This window comes from Anopheles arabiensis, chromosome 3 (assembly GCF_016920715.1).
Source record: "Anopheles arabiensis isolate DONGOLA chromosome 3, AaraD3, whole genome shotgun sequence".
Lineage (NCBI taxonomy): Eukaryota > Metazoa > Arthropoda > Insecta > Diptera > Culicidae > Anopheles > Anopheles arabiensis.
Genome location: NC_053518.1, coordinates 27,983,355 through 28,008,685, shown reverse-complemented (window position 1 = coordinate 28,008,685; position 25,331 = coordinate 27,983,355). Strand labels below are relative to the sequence as shown.

The window sequence follows — 25,331 nt, the reverse complement described above, 5'->3', positions numbered from 1 at the left end:
TGAACTTTTATTCAGATGACGATAGAAAAAAACCAAGACCGGTAATCTTTCCTTGAACGGCAATTATTCAAGCTTTTTTTCAACAATAAATCTACGATCTTAGGAGTTAGTTATCTAGAATTTACGCCATGGCGGACGACGACAAGCGCTTGGTCATGTTTTCAAGTTCTTCCCTAATTTTGTATAAATCTGCCTTCAGTTTTTACCACAAAATTGTTGCAATAGTTGCATCGAGTTGTGGCGTCATTGCTTGCCGTTGCGAAGCCTGTGAACGTGATCATCGACCTCCCGGTCAAGCGAACGCAGCAATGTCGCCGCTTTTCGCTAGGTTTTCATTTTCAGCTGCTTTTAGAGCCTCAAGTTACTAAGGGCCATGAGCCATTTGGAATCGGGCTTTCTTCTAGTACTCTGATTGTTGTCTAATAGTGCCAAGTTGTTTTAGATCCCAGGACAGACTTATCCAACATTCCCAAATTGCCCTCCGTTTTATACGCTACGGGGGACCGGCACCCCGGATTGATCGCGCACTCTTCTAAACGAAGTTGCTTCACTGTTTTAGCCATCGCTGAGTTCAACTGATAGAGGTATCAAATTTTATTTGCCTACTCCTGGGATACTATAGTTGAAAATGAAATCAACGTCTCATTAGTTCGGGTTAAAATAAAATATCAACAAGGTTTATCCATTATTTTTAATGCAAACGTTATTTCACCTTGAATTCACCTATTTTACTTAGTTTATTTTTTGATGTTGTGGTGGTTTCTCTGGGCCGGTCTGGTGGTACAGTCGTCAACTCGAACGACTTAACAACATGCCCGTCATGGGTTCAAGCCCCGAATAGACAGTGTTCCCATACGTAGGACTGACTATCCTGCCTGCTATGGTAACAAAAAGTCACTGAAAGCCAAGCTCACTTCATTAGTGGGTACAGGCAGGCCTTGACCGGCAGCGGTTGTTGTGACAAAAGAAGGTGGTTTCTCTGCTTTATTATTTTATTTTAATCTTACCTTTTCGGATTGACAGTCACACCTTTTGACAGTTCTTAATTTATTTAAAGAAACCGTTCCAACGCTAGCCGCGAAACGCCTCAACGCGAGATATGAATTTCATTGAATAAAACAAAAACTTTTGGCCCAAATTTATCCGTGTCGTGTGTGTCTCCTACGTTCTGTTTCGCTATATGTTCAATTGGCTACTGACCTTTTCCTCTCTCTTTCTCTCTCTCGCTCGCGCTCTCTCTCTCTCTCTCGCTCTCTCACACACACACACACACAGACACACACTCTCTCTCTCTCGCTCTCTCGCTTCCTTTGCCAGCGTTAATTTTCTTATAAAAAACATTTTATGGTTGCCTTGCGTTTTATTTTAGCTTTGCGATCGTTGTCATCCTTGCTTTCATACTATTTCCGCTTATCCACTTATCGATCCGAACGATCGATCGACCCTTTTGTCCCTCTCTGTTCTGCGTGAACAGAGACATTTAAAATACTGTTTTCATTTCATGTCTTAAACTGTCGGAAAAGCTACAAACTTGACTGATCCTTTGTAAAGGATTATTTGTATTATGAAACGTTTTAAAGTTGAAAAGCTCTACCGCTCATTAGAGAGATAGAAGAGTTACTAAGAGAGACTGCAAATACGATACGAGAGAGTATGTTTGAATGTAATGAAATCTTTTGAGTAAGAAAAGCATCGTTTTTAAAGCAAAACAGAAAAAAAAACAACGAAAATGTGTTTAATTGTGATAACCCAATTGTCGAGCTATTACACGTTTTCCCATTGATTATTTATATAATAGTTGCCATTTTTTGCTTTACTTATTGTAGGTAAAACTCATTTAAAAGTCATCAAAGGCTGAGAAAATTATTAACATCTTTTCGATTATTAAATGTCAAACACAATACACAAAAAAAGTTCTGAGTATTACATGACAAGATCCCAGAAAATAACCCGCTCGCATCTTCCAAATAGAGCGCGATAAGTTACTTAAAATTGATAATCCTCATCTGCCATCGTCAGCCTTCCGAAAAGCAGCTTAATGAGTTAAATAGATTTCCAAATGCTAAGCTGATTTGTGTGCCGTTCCGTTGGTGTTGGTGTACATTCCACTGCAGAAAATAAATCATCTACCATCCTTCACCTCTTACCTCATCCCAAACACACTTTAGCAAACAGTGGCTCGACACTAAATTTTAACTACTTTCCACAGCACCTACCCCCCCCCCCCCCTCCTTCCCGTTTCATTTCCCAACGCGTGCCCGCGCCACCATCCCACTTTGCGGCCGTTGTTTTGCCCGCATTGCGTAACCGTGCGCCGCAAGCGACGAAATTGGATCATTATTTTTCGGCCAGGTGTTTGATTTATGGAGATGTCACCGCTACAAGATAATACTCCGGGCGGTGAACCGGTGTTCACAGAGCTGTCAAAAGGAGTGGAAAGAAAAGAGAGAAAAAAATACACGCACAACTTCCTTCGGCACATCACAGCCCAGGCGGTATGGTACGACGCATCAAAGTTGTCGAGTTTGACTAATGAGTGGCAATTTTGGCGACGCTAGAACAAACACACCCACAACCAACGGGAAGCGGACAGTGGAAAAACGAGTTGACGGCAGGTGCTTTGTTTATCGCTTTCCGAACGTAAGGTTGTGTAGCGGGGTTCGCATGTGCGTGTGTGAGCGAAGAGAGACGGCAAAAGTTTGTTCCGAATCAGGACATTTTTCAACCAACCTCACCGGCAAACAAAGATCTGCGAAAAGGGTGCTTGGTGGTGGTGGTGGTGGTGGAGGAGGGCAGAGGTGCTGACTGTGCCTGTCCAAGACGTTGTTTGACAATGGATGACTTAATTAGTGAGCAACTTCGGGCAGCAGCAAACGTTGCGTAGGTGCTGGTGGTGTTAGGTGGTGTTTGTGTTCGCTTGCGTCAATCGTTTGCGGTATGATGGCTCCCTCCCCCTGTGGGAGATACAGCATAACACACAGAGCTGGCCGTGGAGACGTGAGAAGAGTTTCGCTTTTTTTATGGTCGCTTTACACGCTCGGTTTTTGCCACTCGACTGGCTCCATCCATCACGTTCCGGGGCAGGGAAATTTTCTTGCTAGCTCAAACCCACGGGAACAGGTGCAATTAATATGCGTCACCTTTTGCAACCTTTCTCGGGGGCAGTTCTCATGACCTTCAGAGAATGGCTTTTTTTTTTGGTTGCACAGAAACTGTCCCAACATTTATTTCAGAGCAACTGTTTATGCAAACAGACAATGGATGAATGAATGAAGAACGTACCAGAGAGGGAGAGCGCTGGCGCTCGCGCAAGCAATCTAAAACGCAAATTGCAGCACTAAATAAAGCACTAGCAAAAAGGATAAAACCGTTTTGCTCTGAAATGAAAGCAACGGGTATAAAGAGATTTACAATTTCCCATTCCAACTAAGATCAGCATTAAATCACGGCAAACAAACAAACAAGCAAGCAAGCAAGCAAACAGCAACTCTGTACCAAGCTTGGGGATGAAGTTGTGCCGATCCTGGGAGCTATTTCATCCAATATCATAATCCTTAATCCGACTCCGCTCCGTGTCCATTATGCTGTTGGGCTTTTCGTTTTTTGGCAGAGAAAAAATTGGTCAAAAACACGACGAAAATAGAAAAAAAATCCCTGCCCGCTCGGTAATCTGAGGTGACGTATCACGCCGAATCAGTGCTTTTTTGTTTGACAACCGCAAAACCTTAAGCCTCGAATGGAATGGAAGGAGAAAATAAACAATCACCAAACAATGTCCACAAACAAAAAAAGCAGCAGTAGTGTAACAATGACACCGACTTTGCTCAACAAGCTTTTGGTACGTTGTGTTTTTGGAAGGGAGGCGATTTTTTGTTGTTTTTTTTTGTGTGTGCTTTGAGTAAAAAGTTGCACGTGTCCGCCAAACCTCCCCTCCGGAGGTTTGGTTTATTTTGCTTTAGCTACCCCGCAACGCTATCTCAAATTTGTCCACTCGCCAACTTTGCATACACTGGTTGTAACTCAAGCTGAAAATTCATAGAATGCGTCGTGTTTTCTTTTCTCGGTCGTTTTCACTCAGTCGCTCGGCAAGGGATGCAGTACAAAGCTGTGTTCCTATTTTCTTGGAAGTCAACGGCCGAAAATAGATACAAAATACCCGAAACGCCAAACGCATGGGAAACCGTATCAGCCGCCCGGACGCTGGATAGAGCCCAACTGTCGTGCCAAACGCGTACATCTCGCGCGTTGAAATTCAATCACAGCTTCCCACACGAATATTTGCACCGATTTGCCGGCGATGGTTTGTCGGAAATATTTCGAAGCGTATCGAAGCTAATAGAAAGTCTGCTGGGCAAAAAGCTGGGCACGGGCGTGAGAGTGTGTCGATTGCTGGGAAAACTTCCTGAACATGTCAGACTTCCAAAAACGAAAATAAGAGTATTGCAAATGACGAGTTAGTGGATGGATTTTACACGGTTGCTATTAGTATTAAACAATAGACACACTTTCCTGTCATTGAATCACTTGTCATGATTTGACAGCTTTCAGCATTCACTGCCAAATTTTCAATAGACACGTGGCTATACCAAAGCCCAACTATTGGGGCCCTTCACGGTTCTAGTCAGTTTTTTGTATTTTGTAGCTAGAATTAGATTCGAGTACCTGCTCGAAAAATGGCAAAACAAGGTGGTGTTGACGGAATCCAGAATCAAAGTGTATGTAGTTCTGGTGGTCTCATAGCATGTTTTTATAGCCAAATTTGAATATCAATTTTTGACAGGATGGGTGAAAACTTTTGTTCAAACAAGCCTTCTGGAGGCTTATCGAGTACACAAAACACTCTTAAAATCTTCATTCAGAAGCAGAAGCGATAAAAATCAGCCTTCTAAATGCATACACCTTGGTATAAGCCCACCTTTATATTGTACCCATTTAGATAGCTGCTCGAAACTGCTATACAATGCAAACAGCTGACAGGCTGAAATTTCAGTCTACGAACTTAAAACGGAAAGGGCCCCCATGTCAGACTTCTAAAAACGAAAATTAGAGTATTGCAAAAGACGAGTTAGTTGATGGATTTTACACGGTTGCTATTAATATTAAATAATAGACACACTTTCCTGTCATTTAATCACTTGTCATGATTGGACAGCTTTCACCATTCACTGCCAAATTTGCAATAGACACGTGGCTACGCCACAGCCCAAATATTGATGGATTTGACAGCTTTGCTCGTGACGTGATGTACCGCTTTACTGTAACGCAAAACCATCCACCAATGTGCTAACAAAAGCTCAAAAAAAGTGGAAAACTTAATCTAATAAAGATACAGAATTAGGTTCCACAACACATTCTACCACAAAGATATGCTCAAACATTAAAACTGCTGTTTGGCTGAAATACTTCAATCATATTAAACTATCAATCTTGCTGCTTTAATCCAATTGCAATTGTACCTTCACTTCATTCCCTCTTCTTGAACAACGTTTGCTCTAACACTTCTCCCACAAACTTTCTTCTCCTTTCAGACTCGTTCAACCCAACAGTGCTGACGCTACAGACTTGGCGTGTGATGCAGCGCAGCGCGAGCCTTGAAAAGAGACGCTAGAAACAAGAAACAATAACCTTTTTCGGAACAAAAGGCACAAAAGCTCCCGAGCAGCAGCGATTAAAGGAAGAAAAGCGAATTTTCTATCCATTTTCACAATGGATCCACCGAACTGGATACGAGTGACTGCTTTGGGCCGTCCGAGAGTATTGCCACGTTGCGGCTAGTCGGCCGTCTCCATCCCACCGACCTACCGCTGTGTGCTACTGTGTCTTTCCCCCGGTTTCACCTACGCATCGCTCTTTCTTTCTTTCCTCGTCTGGCCTGTCCCTATCTTTCCGCTGGCCTCACACACCAACATTAAGTGAGAAAAGAAAGGCCCTCCAAGGAGAAAAATAAACAAAGATAACAAATCCGTGTGGTGGAAGGGAAACAAATTCAACGCAAACGCGGGCGATACAAAACCCTTCACCATTTGCAACACTGTGTGAAGCACGCGACGACAGCACACACTCCCGCTCCCGCTAAAGGCCTAGGGCCGCAGACAGACGATCGCCCATCCCGACGGTCAACGCAACAGCAACTGGACCAAATGTGTAGCAGCGGCGGCAACAGTAGCAGCAGCAGCAGCAGTAGTAGTAGCAGCAACAACATCCGCACAAACACCAGCCTGGATCGGCGACGACGGCTAGCGCAGCTGACAAAATGGTGCACCCTGTTCATCATTTTAGAGTCTACGAGCGTTGGAAGCGGTAAGTGACGTTATTGTTTCGGATTGTTTTGTTTTTGTTTTTATCCTGCGTGTTCCACTGAAAGCTTTCATTGTATGCTGAACGGTTCATTACGCTTTCCACTTTCGGGAATCGGTTAGGGCAATGTTACGTAAAATTCATTTTCAAGGTCATCGTTCCCCGCAAAGTAGTAGGACCAGAGTGGAGTCGGACAACGAGTCTAACCTTCCGCTCGGTTTGATCCAATAAGTGCAATCGAGCAGAGGGAAGGAGCTGTGGGTAATCAGTGTTTTGCATTTTCCTCCGAAAGCTTAGGTTTTGTCCGTCTCGGAGTTAGCGTTGGGCTTTAAATTGGGAGGGAACATCATGAGAGGGATGTACTCCGGAAGCCGAAAAAAAGTGTAACGCAATCAAAATGGTCTATGAGTGTGACTGACAGTGAGTGTATTTGTGACAGAACGTACCCAGGTTCCAGGAGAGTTCGTGGCTATGAGACGTATGCAATGTAAAAACAATCCTGAATGACGATGGATTTCTTTTTATTTTATTTTCCAACCATTTTATTCCCAGTATTTTTTGTCCAAATTGATACCCAGCAAATCTAGACCTTGCTTGCTATACTCTCGTTGATACCGACCTGTCAAAATGGCACCAATGACAGTTGCTGTTGGACGACCCTCTCAGCTCGAATCGAAATCTCCCAAATTCTCCGTATTGCGATTTTCATCAAAGATCCAACCAGTGACAGCTTTTTAAAACGTCGCAATGATTAAAAATGTGATTCCGAGAATGGAAGTTGCGCTGCTGTTTTTCGGGATGTACTGGTACGGTGCGATATTCAAAGCCACTGAGCACACAGATTAGGAGACGCACAGTGGCTGGTCTGCCATGAGCTGTGAGACTATTCTCTTGCTAAACTACCACGCAAAAGCTTGCAAACCGTACCAGAAAAAAAGCCCTGCAAATGTTCCGATGCTGCGAAAGCATCGATACAATATAAAAATGAAACTCAACTGCCCATGGAAGTGACGGTGAGATGGTGCGACGAATGCGAGACCACTTCTGGCCGTGTTTCAGAACGCCCGGCCAATCAGCACCAGTTGCAGCCCGCGTCGAGTGAGAAGGGCTGAAGGGCTGAAGGGGTGAAAAATCAAGCCTCAACGTCGAGAAACTTGGTGAAATTGAATTTTCCATCTCATCGATTATCGAGAAAGTGTGCTGTCGAGGACCGAGAGTGAAAGCGAACAGCACAGAAGAGAAAGAGAGAGAGAGAGAGAGAGAAAGCGAACAGCACAGAAGAGAGAGAGAGAGAGGGAGAGAAAGGAAGATCTGACCGGATACCAGATACACTGTTTCACTGTCTGTTTACATCGCCGTTCGGGAAAGTGTTGCAAACTGTAACACTGTAAGGGAGGGGGGGAAAGGCTCAGATAAAACAATAAAAAACTAGCACCATCCTTAAATCCAACCCAACCGAACGGATCGAATGAAAAGTTCGATCGCACTGTTTTATTGTCTCCTTTTCTTTTGACAACTCTTCCCATCCCAGTCCTGTCGAAGCTTGCTGGTTCGATTGGATGATTGGATGGGTTTCGATGGAAAATTTTCGCTCCAAACCTGATTGAGCGTGTCCCAGCATCAGCAGAAACGGCTACCGACTGGAGTTAGCTTTTGTTGGCAAAGTTTTATCGATTGATCAATGGTGCGGGAGAGTGAAGCTAACTGGTGTGTGTGTTTCTTTATCTACCTTCATGAATCGATTCCAGCAATTGAGTTATAAGGTTGTAAGGGGAGCTGGTTGATTCACTGTGGCAATTTTTGTTACACTTACGCATACATTTCGTTATTGAATATAGCTATCACGTTAATTGGGAAAGGTATAGTATTTTGTCTCATAATAACAAGCTTTTTTCAATAACATATAAGGACCTGTTCCTCTGGTAGAATCTGGTCACGTAGTAGAGGCTGTAAAACAAGCAATTTTCAACATAGAAAATTTATTTTGGCATCAAACGAAAGATCACTTAAATATCTTTCATTGAACATACATTTCATTGCAAAATACATTTCATTGAAAAATATATACAAAAAAGTTGATGTGCAGATGAATGGAATGGCTTATCCTTCGATGCCGTTTATTTCGTTCCGCACAACCGATATATCTTATCTTGCTTTTTTCTCTAGTTGTATGCAATTTGTAAAGGCATTTTAGTAGTTTTAATGGTTTTTTTCAATTTTAGTTAAATTTACTTTAGTTTACTTTAATCATTTACCTTTTACCAAAATTACCAATACAGTTATAATGCTGTAGCTGACTGTACTATCTGTTGGATTTTGTGATAGGCAGAACACACCCTTAAGATAGGCAATGAATTAATAACGCCCAAGCATAGGCAACACGCATTACATATATTTTCCTATTAGACAGAAATCTCATTTAAACTAGAACCGAGTTGAAATAGTGCCAACGCAACGAGAATTAAACAAGAAAATGTACGTATCGGTAACGTAGTACGTAGATTCCTGATAAGAACACCCCAGAAATTACCAATAAATCGTACGAAATTCTATGGTCTATTTCTAATTCCAAATTTTTAGTGAAAAGTGCTATTATGAGGAAGATCGATTCTCATTAAGAATGGCAAGACCTCTTTAGCAAGTTCCGTAGGTAGCTAGGCGAAAGTTTGCATCGGGGTGCCAGCCTTTGTCAAAGCTTTTGCTCGGGAGCACTGGTCCCTCATTTAATACAGTCCACGAGATGGAGTAGGCCATAGAAACCTACACTATAATTAAAACTTCGCGACTGTAAAGATAGCGCCGGTCTCGTGGTACAAACTAGTGATGGGTAAATTCATCAAAAATCCGGAATCGCTTCCGAATGACTCCGCCAAAATCGGAAGCGGTTCCGGAAAGTATGTGCAAAATTCCGAACTCGGAGCCGTCCGGAGCCGCTAGTCTTCAGCCGGAGCCGGTCGGAGCCGTCGAAATCTTTGGAGCCGTTGTAGCCCTTAGAGCCGACAGAGCCTTCCGGAGCCGTCGGAGCCGTCGTAGCCGACAGAGCCGGTTGGACCCGTCGGAGTCGTCCAGACTTCAGGCTGTTACAACGACTCCGTCGACTACGACGACTCCGTCGGCTCCAACGGTTCCGACTGCTCCGACCGGTTCTGGACGGCTCCGACCGGCTCCGGACGGCTCGGACGGCTCGGACGGCTCCGACGGCTCGGACGGCTCCGATGGCTCCGACGGCTCCGGACGGCTCCAACCGGCTCTACCTGCCGACTAACGGCTCTGGACGGCTCCGGACGGCTCCGGGTGGAATCGACGGTTTGAATTTGTCGGAATCGGAACCGGAGTAGCAATGCTAGCAATACAGACGTCAACTCGTACGTCATGGGTTCAAGCCCCAAATGGACCGTGCCTCCATACGTAGGACTAGTTTTCCTTCTATGGAGGGAAATCAAAAAGTCACTGAAAGCCAAACCCACTAGTAGTAGAGAGCAGGCTTTGACCGACCATAGTTGTTGTGCCAAAGAAGAAGAAGTCAGTTCTTTTACCCACTTTTACCCTTGATAGTAGACGTAATTGATTTATTATGGCATATTTTTTTAGTTTTTGTTATTTGTTGTAATATTCTTTATTTATTTCTGTATCATTTTATTTTGCTACGTATTTATTTATATAATTATTTATTATAAAATCATGTACTATTTATTTTTAAAGAACAATTGTAATTGTAATTATAATTGTATTTTTACTAATCCATAAGTCATTCTTTAGAAATGTTAGAGTTTATTTTATCATTGGTTATTAAGGGCCATTTTTTCTGCCAGCGCCTGCCAATAATTTGTCATTACTTCAATTTGCCGGGATATGTTTCAGCACAATACATTCAAAACCTTAGAACGAGCCCTCTATGCATTTTACTCCAGCTACCATTAGTCTTACTTGAAGCCACAATGTGCACCGCCCGAATAAAGCTAGCCCAAGCTAAAACGCAAAACGCCCCATTTCACACCTATACCCCCTATACCCTCACTTCACCCTTCCCTATTCGCCTTCACCTGCCCGACAGCAGTTTGGCGAAAAGTTTTGCGTGAAAATTACTTGCCTTATTGAAAAATTTAGCACATTCTCTCCCCCTTCCGAAACCGGGCGGGCAAATAACTACTTAACAAAATTACGCCACCAGACCATCGGCCCGTCACCGGCAGAAGGTGTGGAGCTAGGAGCTAGAAACAACGCCTCAAAAACACTCCACAGGGAGAGAGAAAGAAATGAAAAATACAGGCACACCTTACACCATACACTTTAATAGCTTGACGCTCGATGATCGATGAGGAAATTGTTGCTCTTCAGCCGAGTCACGAGTTCCACCGAGGCCCCTTTGCGTGCAACAATTACACGCGCGCAAGTGAGGCGCAGCTTGCACAAGATTTATTTCAATTAACGCAACTTTTCCGAGGGCGCCGGAGCCGGGGATGAGCAATAGCACTAATTGAAATGAAAATATACAATCATGGGCCAGGGGTTGTGAAGCCTACTTACAACACGGCGCCCATCGCGGTGTGATTAATGGTGCCGCTGCTTCCCTGGGATAAGACCGCTTTTCAAAATTGATAGCCCTTTGATAGCAAGACGCTTGGGAGACGCTCGTTTCAAAGTAAATGGCTTTAAATTGCTATTGCAAACGAGCCTTCTTCGGGGACGAAATCTTCTCGCAATTGCATCACTAATAAAGTCATTTCTATTTTCTCTTTGTGTTGCAGGTTTGATGACACCACCCAGTAGCAGCACCACGCCCGCCAGCACTGTAACTACCACCACCAGTAGCAGCAGCAGCAGTACAACCACCACCACCACCATCATCACCACTAGTGGCAGCAGCACTGGCAGCAGTTGGCTCGAAAGTACGAGTCCCTCCAGTGCCGGTGGCGGTCCGTACACTTCGCCCTCAGCCACCGCGCTTCCTGCGTTCGAGGCGCTGCCCCGGTTCGAAGCCCTCGTGCAGGACAGCCCCAACAGCTCCCGGGGCAAAACGCTTCCGCTAGTGGGTTCGGGTGCGCTCAAGGTAACGCCATCCCAGCCGGCGCTCGAGGGAAGCAAACGTGGCCCGGCTGGCAGTAGTAATAGTAACCGAGAGGGTAGCAGCCCCACCACCACCACCAGCGGCTATGACTCGCCCGCTTCCCGAAGGACACCGCCGCTGTCGAAGGTGGTGGCGGCCACGGGTACCACCATCGCACCGGTTGGAATGGCCGCTGCAGGCAGCAGTAGTTTTAGCAAAATCTCTAGCGCCAATCTAATACTCGCCGAGAGCGGCGGTGCCGAGTCGGCCAAGATTGGACCGGGCCAGAAGGTGCCGGTGGGATTTTCGGGGAGCAGCAGCACCGGCAAGACTGCAGTGGCCGGAAAGTCGGCCGGTAGTAGAGCCGCGTCGGAGCAGGAACCGAGCGGTAACCGGCTCGAGGGTGGCGAACTGACCACCACACCCGAGGGTAACTTCAGCAAGATGTACTTTGAAACCGATAACCACACGACGATCGCGTCCCAGGTCGGCTCGATAGCGGTGCTGCCGTGCGCGGTGCGCAACATCGGCGAAGGCGTGGTAAGTGTGTGTGTGTGTGTGTGTGTGTGCGTTGGATTTTCCTTTCCCTTTTGCTATGGGCCGGTGGCGCTTGACGGACTTCACGTTTACGCCCTTTTCCCTCTTGCATTGCGCAGGTGTCATGGATAAGGCGGAAAGATTATCACCTGCTAACGATCGGCTTCACCACCTACAGCAGTGACGAGCGGTTCAACATCATCCACTCGGAGGATACCGAGGTAAGTGGGTGGCCATGTGCGCGCGCGACAGTGAACGACCAGGCGTCTCCATTGCTTTGAGATCTTTCAGCTTTTTGCTGCTGAGCGAAGCATTTCATTAAAAAAAAATGCTGCTTCCTGCAAGAAGCACCCGCTAAAACGGCATTACAAAACGTGCACTTATGTCCCTCTTCGCCCTTGGGTAACCGTATTTCTTTGATCGAGCAAAGCACCCTTTGCTTTGCTGCCCGGTTGCGCTCTTAACGATCCGAGCTGACGATTCCATTAGGAAATGAACAGAATTTTTGAGCATGTGCAAAAGAAACCACACACTCACACACCAACGCTGGGCATGTTGGAACGATGCGAGAAATCCCACTTCATCATCAAAGTGACTCCAGGGTGATGCACCCCGTGTGTCGAGCGGTGTATGATGAATCTTACCACTGGCTGTGACATCTTACAGCTTACACAAGGTATCGAGGTGATGGTAAAGCAGTTTTAGTGCCACGTTTACGGTTAGCCACGTTTACGATTCGGGCGTGATTTTACCCACCCCTCCCTTTCGAAAAATACCGCAGTGTTGAGGCTGCCGGAGATGGAGCCAGTGTTACGTGCCGAACTACCGATGGGATTTTAAAGAGGCATCCTGCAGGAACGTGCCGGAACTGGAGCTGATTGCAATGGATGATAGCATCGCTTCTCGGTCGAGCTTCTTGCTATGGGAGGTGCAGAATTCGGCTTAAGCGCTTAAGTGCAGGTGAATTAGGTATTCTGTCTGAAAGGGAATTCAAGTTGTTGTCAAGCCGTTTTCAAATGATTTAGGATTAAGATTTACATATCATCACTATGATAGGTCTGGCAACAACTGCAACATGAATGTTAAATTTTTCATAATCATCTCGTTGTCCCTTAAAACGTCCCAAGTGAAGATGAAACATTGAGCATGTGACTGACTTCTCACAAACTACAACATTCAACAAAGTATTTCGCTGACGCCCCTTTGCAAGCAAGCATAGTAAAAATGAAGGATGTATTTGATAAAATTGTGCAATAATGTCACACACAAAACAATACTACAAGCGTACTTGCTTCCTGTCACCTCGCACAGTATTAATTACTTCGGAACAGTACCGTTAATGCGCACAGCAAAGAGCCAATTAAACCATTCCTACCGCGGCATGTGCTTTATGCATAACAATTCAATGACTTTGCGCCTCTCTCCCCGCCAGTCATCGGTACGCAAAATGTTCCACAAATACCGTCAGCATAACCGTGCGCACAACCGTCGCCAGCATAGCATTAATTGTGAATGAACCAGACATGGGGGCCCCTTTCGACCGTGGTGCATGAAACGAAATTATTACACTTGGCCGATTTGGCGCGCATTAAGTGCTCTTGGTGAGGAAACAGCACGCTGACGCTGTGCCACGTGGTCTGATTTTTCGTTTCAACAGCGTTTTTTCACCCCCTTCCCCCTCTCTCCGCGAACCAATGTATCCGTGATGGTTGGTAAGCGACGGTGGAGCTTAAATTATTCATGGCTCGAGAGACAGATGAAAGATGCTTGAGACGTTTGTGCAGCCCGGAATCCCCGTTCGGTCCCGGTACTAGATGGGAAGTCATTTTTAACGCACGCAGAAAGTGTTCCCCAGTGCTCCGCACACTACTCACTACGGTACTATTCACACACACACACACACACACACACACACACACACACACACACACACACACACACACACACACACACACACACACACACACACACACACACACTCACACACACACACACACACACACACACACACACACACACACAGACACACACACACACACACACACACACACACACACACACACACACACACACACACACACACACACACACACACACACACACACACACACACACACACACACACAAACACACACACACACACACACACACACACACACACACACACACACACACACACACACACACACACACACACACACACACACACACACACACAAACACACACACACACACACACACACACACACACACACACACACACACACATACACACGTGAACACGTGAACACGTGCTGATGGAAATTAAAGCAATTCATCTGAATCCATTTGTGCGCAGTTGTGTGCAGGGACGGAAGTGGTTTTAGTCTTACCGCTCACTCGAACATGAGGTGTGCTCGCAAAACCCCGTACCAGGAATGCTGTTTTATGCTCCCTCTCTTCCTCTCTCTCTCACACACACACACACACCTTGCAGCACTGTTCACTGTTCACCATGCAAACCAGCTGTACGATCGTATCAATCCACCATCCATCCGTTTCCATCGCGAGTGCGCTGGATTGAACGCCACTGCAATGGAACCTTTCAGCGCCCATTTGGCATTCGTTTTCGCTCTTAAAACACTCCCGCTTGCGATGCCGAACAGCACTTCGGAGCACTTTGCGGGACGCACGACGTGCACGGTGCTTTCCCAGGAATCGTTGCGGTGTCTGTGGTTTTACTCACAAGTTCAATTTCATATGCCGCTTCGGAGGGAATACGATCTAGCCGGTAGCATCTGCGTTTCATCGTTGGCGAGCTCTAGAATTTTGGACAATATGCTTGATTTCTTCGTTTTGGGAAAACGATTATCTTAATATTTCGGTTAATCGGAAGGTCTTTTAAATCTTTTGAATCATTTTGAAAAATACTGTCAAAAAGGGCAAAAGCAACAGCGCAAGACGCATTTTAAGGTGATCAGTATGAACAAGGAAGCGATAAAGCGTTACATTTCCGCATGATTGCATAACTTCAGGCGTTTTGTCAGGCAATTTTGCATACCTTAGGGCGTAAATCCTTATTTTTAACAAAAAAGGCAATATTTGTTCACATTTTAACCACTTTTGCTACCACCGTTGTCCACTATGCGGCCGTTGCCGTGCTCAGTTGTGAATCCGTTCCGGGCCGTATACGGAACGCATCCTCAGTTGGGTTACATTATTCAACAAACCATCTCTAGTGCTCCTTGCAGGCTCCAGCAGCAGGTTGTGTGTGCAAATTCAATCATCATGCTCATGATCATCATCCTCATCATCGTCGCTTCACGCACACACAATCGAGCAGCAGAAATGGCTAACGGGGTGGACGCTGCATTTTGCAAAACCCGGATGCATTTAGCTGCCCAAAACCGCAGCTGCATCGAGGCGGAAGCGCAAAGCCCATCATTCACCGTCAATCGGTTGTAATAAATTTCAGCCTCGGTTCGTACTCGCCTGCCGGTGGGTGTGACCGTGGCATGGGTGTGACCGTGGCATGGGTTCCCATCGTCTCCAGGCTCGTTCATTAAGCCGCCCATTTGCAGCTAGCGAGTGAGTGTGTTCGGAACGTTCGGAAAAGGTGAGCAATGGCTCGCATGCTTCAAGCACATGTAGCAGTGCAGAAGAACACGATACGAGTTCGACGCGCGGAATGGTTAGTTCGGCTTTAGTTTAATCAACAATCCGGACTTGTACTGCGTTTGTGATACGTTTGGCAGCAATAAGGCGTAAATAATTTAATCGCCACGTGAACCATCCTGCTATTGAGTTGCGTGGCCCTTTCTGTTCCCCCCATTCAGATTTCAATTAAAATTCCCGACTCCAATTCTTCTTTCCAATTTTGCTGTTCAGCATTGATCGTTCCGCCGCGTGCCGACCGTGCATTGGAAACAAAACCGACGAAGACATTCAAACACTTCTTCTAATTGAGAAGCGCGGCTGTGCTGTGTCTGCGCGAAGCCAGCCATTATTCACTCTTCGCTTAATTAACTGCTGGCTTCTTCTTACCCAAAGTTTCGGTAAGACATTCCAGCACGCTCAACCAGTTTAAGCAGCCGACACACAGGCATCAAATGGATGGAGCTTTTGCGTGGATGCCATTAGCAAAACGTGATTGCCTTTTGCTTTCGATAAGTTTAACCATCCGAAACAAACAAGCAAATCCAAACAAATCGAGACCAGTGTCGAGCTTAAATGCTTTAAAAGACACGCTGTGACTATTGTTTTGGAATGGAGGGGGGGGTGGCAAAAGGGCGGAAGTCACGAAGCTACGAGCTATTGCGTGAATTTAAATGTGTTCTCGTCACGTTTTGGAAGCGATAGAAAAATTTTGTAAAATCGGTACAGTGCGTGCTAGAAAAAATGCACTACTTACATTTGAAAATAAAAGTATGTTAGACGTCTTACAAAGTCAATTACAGAATGGAAAAAGAATTCGTAACAACAACAAAAAATAAACATTTTTGGGTAAAATCGCCCACCCACAAAAACTCATAAATAATGCAATACCTCTTACCACTCTGTCAACCACTGTACGGAAAGCCGCTCGTACGTGCAAACTCACTGTACGTCTTTCCGGGAACATTATTCCCCTCTTCCCTACCCATTACACCACGTACCTTCGCGTTCCTCTTTTAAGCGTCTAACCTCTCCCGGGAAATGTGTTGCTTCCTTAGCGCTTCCGCATTACCTGGCGAGGCAGCGGAATATGCTTGCTTTTGCGAAACATTGGTAGCTATTTGTTTTTGGCACGTCGCCGGTAATTACTGGGAAGAAACGGTCGCGTGACTCGAGGGGCGGGATATTGAAGCACGAGAAAAGCACGCTGCTGCCGCGTTCGACAATATTCTGTTGAATTCCATCGGGGGAATTCCATGGGCGGTCGGTTTTATCAATCTTTTAGCGCCGGCAGAGCTTGACGTAGGCTGTGAATTTTGGAGAACCTTTTTCTTTTCGCTGACCTTCCCCGTTTCAGTGTGGGTAAGTTGTTGGGGTAGGTTTTATAGGCTGGTTTCACCAGCACGCGTTCACCGGAAGCATTCAAAGAAGATGAATTCGTTATAAGGCTTTTTTTTCTTCCATTCGATTTCGTTTGTACGCTCCCCCACCCCCTAAACACGCAAAACTTTGTGGGGACCAATTTTTGCGAGGGAACGGGCACGGCCGGAGCAGGACCATTAGTTCCCTAAACGACCGGGACGGTACCCATTGCACCCCGGGAGACCCAATTGAGCTAATTTTCGTATTCGTCCACCGCTCGTCGTGTCTGCCCGCTTGCCATGATAGTCAATAAAGTTTTGCTTTTATCGCCATCTTCTCCCTTCTCCCCCCCCCCTCCCATGCATCCCAACAGGGGGAAGCCTTTTGGGGGGAAGCGGATAATAGCACAATGGGGAAACGAAGAAAACACGTTCCACGTTGAAGGCGTGGAGAGCAATAATGTCCCATTGGTCATCGTTTAAAGGCGGTAGGCGCGCTAAGTCGTGACCGGCATAGACTATTGCTGCGTGCACGATATCGATCCGCACCGACGAATAATGGCCGACGGGATTGATGGAACAATCGAGCGGCCGACAGAGAGTGCTCGTGGCTAGAACTCGGCTATGGCTTCAGGGATTGATGGTTATTGTCGTTTTTTCTGTTGTTCTCGGCTAGCGAACCGTATGCTGAAACATCAAAACCGAAATATTGCCAGCGATGGATCTCAATATGCATGGTCAATAGAATCACATCAATCGATTCTACGACCTTGCTGATGAATTGAGCTATAAACATTTGTGGCCGGTGGTGGCGAGGTTTATTATTTTAGAAGAGAAAATCAAAACATGACGGTGATTCTGGCTTTATTGCATTGGATTTTACCAACGGAGCAACAACTCTTTTCAGCAATTGCAATGGCAATAACATTGCTGTACATTGATTTCAAGCACAAGCATAATTCTTCAGCTAAAATGAGTTTTTTTTTGTCAACGCCCAAATCTGTACAAAACATTTTATGTTTAAAGATTTTGTATTTTACACTGAAACAGTTCAAACAAATTGAAGAAAAATACAAACAATGAATATATGTATGAATAAAAGGTTCTGAAGCAAACGTACAGTCAGAAAATGAAATGAAAGCCTACATTCAGGCGCTAAAGTAATTTAGGGGCAGCCTAACATTATGCAATCTGCATTACGTCGTATGCTTCTTATTGTTCTAATGTAGCTTCTTAAGTATTTCAGCACAATAAAAAAAGAAAATAATAGGTTCGTCAAACCTATTACGAATTGGCTTACCAAAAATTTTCAAACACTTGCTCATTTTCCAACTAGCGCCAATCAATGATTTCGTTGCGAAAAATTCGTTTTTTCATCAATATCTTAACCAAAACACTTTTCTACCTTCCCTTCTCTCCACCACCAGGAATGGCCACTGCAGATCAAGTACGTCCAGCTACGGGACGCCGGGCTGTACGAGTGTCAGGTTTCGACCCATCCGCCGACGTCAATCTTCGTCAAGCTGGACGTGGTTGGTAAGTAGCACCCAGCCGTTGGTGCCATCAGCACCACCAGCATTCCATTTATCACATTCGTTCCCTTTCTCCCTTTCCTGCTTACGCGTCTCTCGTTGCGCAGAGGCAAAGGCAGAGATTTTTGGACCGTCGGAAAAGTATCTCAAACCGGGCTCGATGCTCCGGTTAACGTGTCGCGTCGTGCAAAGCAACGAGCCACCGCTGTACATATTCTGGTATCACAACAATCGCATGATTAACTACGATGCGCACCGGGGCGTGAACGTGTCAACGGAGGCGGGTAAGTAGGTTGCGGCCGTCCGCCTCACATTATCCTTTATCAACAGCGAATGCAAAAAGGTTGCGATTCTTAAACACACATACACACAGACAAAACGATAAACTTACACCAGAGTAACCTCTTTATGTAAATTCAAATTTGAATACAGATATGTATGTGGGAAGGGTGAGGTTCAATCTGTGCAGCTGACTGAATATATGTATGTTCCGTTTCAACGGTGCATAAAGCAATGCCAGCACTCAACCGTACGGCAACTTACATTCGCATGCAGTCCTTCGTTTTCCTTCACGCTGCTCCTTAAGCTTCTGTCTTTTTAACACATTCTCTCTACTCTGGTGTCTGCTCTGCTTTTTTTTTCGTCCCACAGACAATCGGTACTCGGAGCTTGTCATTTCACACACGAATACACTCAACTCGGGGAACTATTCGTGCGTTTCGAACAACGCTGTCGCTGCTTCTACGCTGGTGCATATTCTGAACGGTAAGTAAAGGTAAACCAGCACTGCATGCTGGTGCTTGGACGTATACACAAAAAAAAACATGTTATGGACCAACAACTTTCAATGAATGAATGGAATGGGGCATGTTGGACAGTTTTGCTTGCGTCTGCTCCATTGAGATAGTTCGTTCAAATTTGTTTCTACAAAACATTACCTCCATAAATCGCTTCATCGTCTAAACATTATTTAACATAGTAGTCAGAATTTTACTCCTGAATAATTCAATTCCCTCACTATAACGACAGTAAATTTTATGTTATAAAACATTGTTTAAAACAAAAGTATTTATCTTTCCAAGTAAGCACTTGCGACGCCATTATTGTTCATACAGTGTGCAGCGCCTAAATGTATACTATGTGGTTGGTTGACATAACGCTGTACCTAATTGCTTTATTGCATAACTTCAGGAGTAGTTATACAAATATTTCTTCTCAACCTTATTCAACAGAATTATGGCCTGTCGTTCGTGTCTAGCTTTATAGTTTGATAAAAAAAAGTTAAACTTGTTCCTCGAATATTCCCATAAAGTCATAGCTTTTACTTTTAAATTTTCATTACCTAACTAATATTTTGCCAAGACTGGTCATATTGATATGTTTTTGAGCCATTGCGTAATGCTATGACGTACAACAGCAATCTGGAACCTTTTGTTCCCCGGTTGCTGGTGTCAACCTGTCCCATACAATGAATGTGTCAGTGCATTCTGATAAAATGTGTGATCCTAGGGCATTTTCTCCCTCCCCTGTTGAACCTCGCCACCAGCAGCAAAACTCTCATGGTATGCCTTTTCCTTTCTTTCTCTCTTTCCCACTGTCATATCACGCACACACACACATACACGGATGCAGGTGAAAACCCGGCCGCCATGCAGCACGGTGACCATGGGAATGCGGTCCTGGTGGCGTCACACATTCATCTGCCGCTGGCAGTTGTAACATATCAGGTCATCAATTTCGTCTTAAATATGCATTGAGTTCACTGCACAAGGAGGCCAGCGATGCCAGCGACTAACGCACCGCTGTACGTAGAACGGCGGATGGGACGGAAGCTGCAAAACAAAACCTGCAACACACACATACACACACAGACAAACAGAAACAGGTATGCTGTAGCGTAGTGGGATGCAAGCGATAGTCGGACGAAACGTTGGACCTCGAGCAGAGAAATCTGCTTCCTGTTCCTGTTCACCTGGGAAGCAGGGAGAATCCGGGAGGACAAACTAATGACAAAAAAAAAACAAACAAAAAAACTAGACGAATACAAATCGAGCCATGTTGAATGTGCACATTAAAACAGCTCCCCCCACTCACCGAACCCTGGTGGCTAAGGGGTTGCTGTTTTGTGTAAAGTAATTACGATCGACGTTTAGCTCACGGTCGAGTGAGCACAGCGTAACGGAGCGGAAACTCCGTACATCCGCTGTGTGATTAATTAAGAACAGCCCAGCATGGAAACACGCATTGTACATATAGGTAAACGAAATGGCATAAATCAAATTTAACGTAGCGTTTGATGTAACTTTGTATGGTATTTGTAAAAGCTAGTAAATAAAATAAAAACTACATCGGAGCTAAAACTGGCAGGCGTACCCGATTGCCCGATTCGTTTCCAACATCATTCCACTTTCCACGAACGAAACAGAGATAAATTTCGTTTTGTCAGTAACGCAAACATGAAATAAGTTGCTGGATGTTTTGTTTGTGTCATTTAATTTCACTTCTAAAGCTCTTCATTTAACATTTAAATTAGTTTACCGAGGTAAGCCAACATGGATGGAATATTTAATAGAAAATCACTTTTTCAAGTCAAGCAGAGCGGGACGGTACGCATTTAAAACACTAATTAGAGAGAGAGAGAACAAAAACAAAACACTCTTTTTCCATGGCGATGGAGCAATGCAAATAAAGTACGAAACTCGTAACTAAAACGGTAAACGGTGCGCTGGAACAGCGAGATAGGTAGGGAACGAGAACGACGAAAAAAAACACAAAACCCCAACTGTAAAACCCATTTGCCCGTCTTTGATGAGCGTTGTTTGTGAAGAATAAACGTTGAAAATGATAAACAAAAACTCTGTTAGCTAAGTGTAGAGTCGGTGCTGGTTGAATAAAAGCAACAAAAAAATGAAAAAAAAACCCACAAGAAAACTAACATTCAAAAGCAAACCAACAGAACTACTGAAAGCATTCTTTCTCAAGTAAAACTACACTACACCGACACACACACACACACACATACACAAAAAGAACTACAACAAAACGCGTCGCCGAAGTGCAGAAGGTTGATTCACTTGACGGTAGGAAGATTGTATATAAAAAGAAAGGAAAAAGTTAAAGTAAAACACGATGCCCAGCAAATAATACAACACAACCGAAAAAGAGAAAAAAAAAACGAGCATGTCCAAATACAAATAACAGTTAATGATGCCACGGAGAGAAAGGAAAACTCTCCCTACCGTGGTAATAAGGTATTACCGTGCTAATTCTCCAAACTGAAACCAACAACAACAAAAAAGACACAAGGAATCAGTGAAAAGTAACGAAGCGGTGAGAACAAAGAACAAAAAATAACGCAAGAACAACCCTAACCCTGTGAGCGATGGAGGAAGAAAAAAGGGACAAAACCACCTTGCGCCAACCAAGCGCCACGGTTTGGCAAGCAGGCAAACTGTTTTCCCTCTTTTGCGGATGCAAATCGAAGCATTCGTGTACCACTGTGAGATAAAAGCGGTTTAATAAAGGTAAATATATTTGGATTAAGTCTGTGTGTTACTTTTCTCTTGTGTTTACACCCACCCAAGCGTGATTGAAACGTCCGAAAGAATGATGATTGTTTGTGGCTGTTTACTTGTAGGTTGATTCGCTATGTTGTTCGTCCAATTTCATTTGCCTCAAAGTATGCAATTCACTTCACATAGCGCCTAAATTTATGCTTTTTGTTTTATCAAACAGCTTCGAAAAGCATTTCTTGTTTTGCACTGAAACCATTCCAGCTTAACAGATTGCGGTTTGTTATTGTTTAGAAAAACATTGAAATCATGACAACAAAGATACGCATAGCTGCTTCAAATGAATATCTATTTGTTTTATTTCTGTTTCATATTTTTGTACCAATTGGCATTCGTTTGATAAGCGTCGAGCGTACAAAGGAACAGAACGATGAACCAGTGTCAGTGGCAAATGTTAACAATGTGATTCGACTTCCCTAAAATGAAATTTGCCATTCTGCTTACCATACTGCTTCTTTCGATCGTCCTCCAAAAGAGTTCTGCTTGGTAAGCAAACGAACCATAGAGGTAAATGCCGAATAAAAACAAACCTAAAAATATCCCAAACATCGAAAACATTACATTTGCCACCGGTTCCACACACCTGTAATCCATACCCTCCTGAAGCTCCCAGAAGCTCTTTCAAATCGGCCTCATTCTCAGCGTACTTTGGAACATATTCTTTTTCCACAACAAACTCACTTACACCTGCCCCCCAGCCAGTGGTTTGAAAGACTCCGGCACCAGTGTACCTCTCACAGTGTAAGCCAATGGAGAACACATTTTCACATTTCCTTTCCATCCCCATGTCAAGCTCGTTCCTCGACACCTCGACAAGCTCTCCCACCTTCTCACCAAATGTCTGCTGTTAGCAATTTCCACACATTTCTTGTTTCGTTTCTTTCCTCCACCCGACTGCCAAAGGCCACACTCCAATTCCAATGCATAATAATCGGGACGATTTGAAGAAGGAAACGTGAACAGCACAGCACAACAACAACACGAAGCAGACGATACGATATGGACGTACTTTAGAGCCACTGTGATAATGTAATAATCCGGCGAATGGCATTACGGTGAATTTATCGATTATGAGGTTTTTCCGATCGAAAACGGTAAGTGTGTCTCGGCGTAAGCACTGCGCTTGCTGGCGGGGGATGCTGCTTTCGCAAGCAATTTTGCTGCCCTGAAATTGATCGCAAAACGTTAAAAAAATGGAGCGCGCAGATGATACGCAGAAAGGTAAAGTGCACATTTGCATAAAAATCGATACTCAATGTTAACAATGTAACGGAACAAGAGGAATCCTCCTTGTGTTGTATTTTCTTACATTAAGTGCATAAAAAACCCAAAATAGTGTTATTGGCTCTAAGTAAATTTGCAACTTTTTATATCTTTGATTTGAAAGAGAATTTAAATACAATGAATTCAAGAAAATAAATTGTTCATTTTCGATTCCATGAAAAAGCACAATGAAAACACAATGAAATGACAATGAAAAAGCGTAGCTGAACATATTAACTGCCAAACCAATCGTACAAAGCGCCTGAAAGTATGCAAGCCTTCTTTTTAAACCGATCTATGTTCTATACTATGAATTGCATACTTTTAGGCGCCGAAATGTTCGAAATCCTTTTTACTTATGAATTTTAAACAGTTATTTCTTTTTAAATCACCTGCTTTTTTAAACTGCTTTTAACCAATGATCCTTTTTTACCGTTTTCTTGAGTGTGTAGTCATAAAATTATTACTTTATGCAAATATTTACGATGATACAGTGTAGTACACACCCCAACCCCGGCACAGCATCAATATTGATCGGCAAATATCGTCAACATGGTGCACGGTTTACAGTTCATCAACGCTTCAACATACGGTGCAAATTGACTTTACACACATAGACCATCACCATTTACGCAGCAGACAGCCCAACGTGGGGAATCAACCGATCCGGCTTTTCAAATAATGTACTACCACGTTTCACCAGCCGCACCACCTGGTGTTCGGTGCCGTCATACAGCGGGTGGGAGCTTTTTTTTTTTAAGTGTGCCATTCTCTTTTTCACCCAGACATGATCCTATTTTTGGCACCCAATTTTGCGTTGGTACTGGTGCGGGTTTTGCGGAAATTCCACCACCCTGCTTCAAATAACCGACTTTGACAGAAGGTGAAACGAATCTCACTTTTCTCACGCACTCTTTTCCAGCCAACTTTATCTTTTGCACACACACACACACATGTACCACTCGAACCAATACACCTGGGTGTTGGTGGTTGCCGTCGATGGTGCTGCAGAAGGGACACCACAATGGCCACAGCGTCAGTTGCTTACACCCGGTACACGCACGGTACCCGATTAGCATATAGATTCAAGTTGTGCCAATCAACTGTCAAAGAGAAAATGGTTAAGTTTGTTTTTCGTCCTACCTTCCAGCCTGCCCGTTTTTCAGCCATCACAGCCTCTGAAAGAGAGAGGGTGAGAGAGAAAGAGAGAGAGAGAGGAAATAGATTTTACATTTTTCTCACCCTTAAGGTTTCAAGAGTCGTATTACCACAGTGCTCCAGTTGTGTTGTCCTTTTTAGCCCGTGTCCCCACTTCACTCCCGGTAGTAGAACGGTCCCCTGATAGCCACTTTGACGCTTGCCACTTTCAATTTCATTGTTATCCAAGCCTCGCTGATTTGAATCTCAGGCCACGTTGTCAGTCACCGCCGCACCATATGGCCCGACCGGTGCTTTCGGCCTACAAACTAATCGGCTTTGTGGCCACCACCCTTTTTGTAGTTGAGAAGGATGACAGATAGTGTGATGTCATCCTTCGTCTGCTCATGTTCCGATTTCGTCCAGTAAGCCCAGCCATCGCAGCAAAAAAGAGGGGAGTTTGAGCGAATGGTCAGTTTCTGACCCTCTCGTAAACAGAGAGCGCAAAATGCAAACCACCCAAAACCAGGGAAAACATTTTGACCCACATCCTTAACCCCCAACAACACCCAATTCCAAACACTCCAGCGAATCGGTCAAGCGAGCAAGGCTACATACTTGATTTTATGCATGTATACTTTCTACAGTGAATGCTTTTAATCGCCCAACCCGTCCGCATGGCCACCCGAACGATTTAACCGATTCCAAAACGACTCCCAGCAAAGTTGTTCCAAAAGTGAGCTCAAGCGTAGCTTAATTATACGGCGACGCTTTATTAGTTGTCTTGCCTTTTTTTATTGTCTTTTCATACCGTAACAATAACGTCACGAACACGAACGTCACGACAGGAAGTTTGCCAACTGGCCTGTGGGGTTACCCGGATGACCACAAAATAAAGCACCGAGCAGTGTTTTAAGCCAGCCAGAGCCAGCTCAACCGGGCCAAGGCGTAA

General features: G+C 44.6%; 1 protein-coding gene across 5 annotated transcripts in view; it reads left to right on the top strand.

Moving 5' to 3' along the window:
• LOC120902662 (uncharacterized protein DDB_G0271670-like) overlaps positions 1-21,950 on the top strand; it is a 49,778-nt gene extending 27,828 nt beyond the window's left edge. For all 5 annotated transcript variants that reach the window (XM_040311618.1, XM_040311616.1, XM_040311615.1 and 2 more), the window contains 7 exons: positions 5,529-6,300; positions 11,046-11,884; positions 12,001-12,102; positions 18,303-18,411; positions 18,515-18,691; positions 19,059-19,172; positions 20,040-21,950. In XM_040311618.1, the coding sequence (XP_040167552.1) occupies positions 6,141-6,300; positions 11,046-11,884; positions 12,001-12,102; positions 18,303-18,411; positions 18,515-18,691; positions 19,059-19,172; positions 20,040-20,164 (1,626 nt within the window). In that variant the 5' untranslated portion in view covers positions 5,529-6,140 and the 3' untranslated portion in view covers positions 20,165-21,950. The remainder of the gene's footprint in view (positions 1-5,528; positions 6,301-11,045; positions 11,885-12,000; positions 12,103-18,302; positions 18,412-18,514; positions 18,692-19,058; positions 19,173-20,039) is intronic.
• The last annotated feature ends 3,381 nt before the right edge of the window (positions 21,951-25,331 follow it).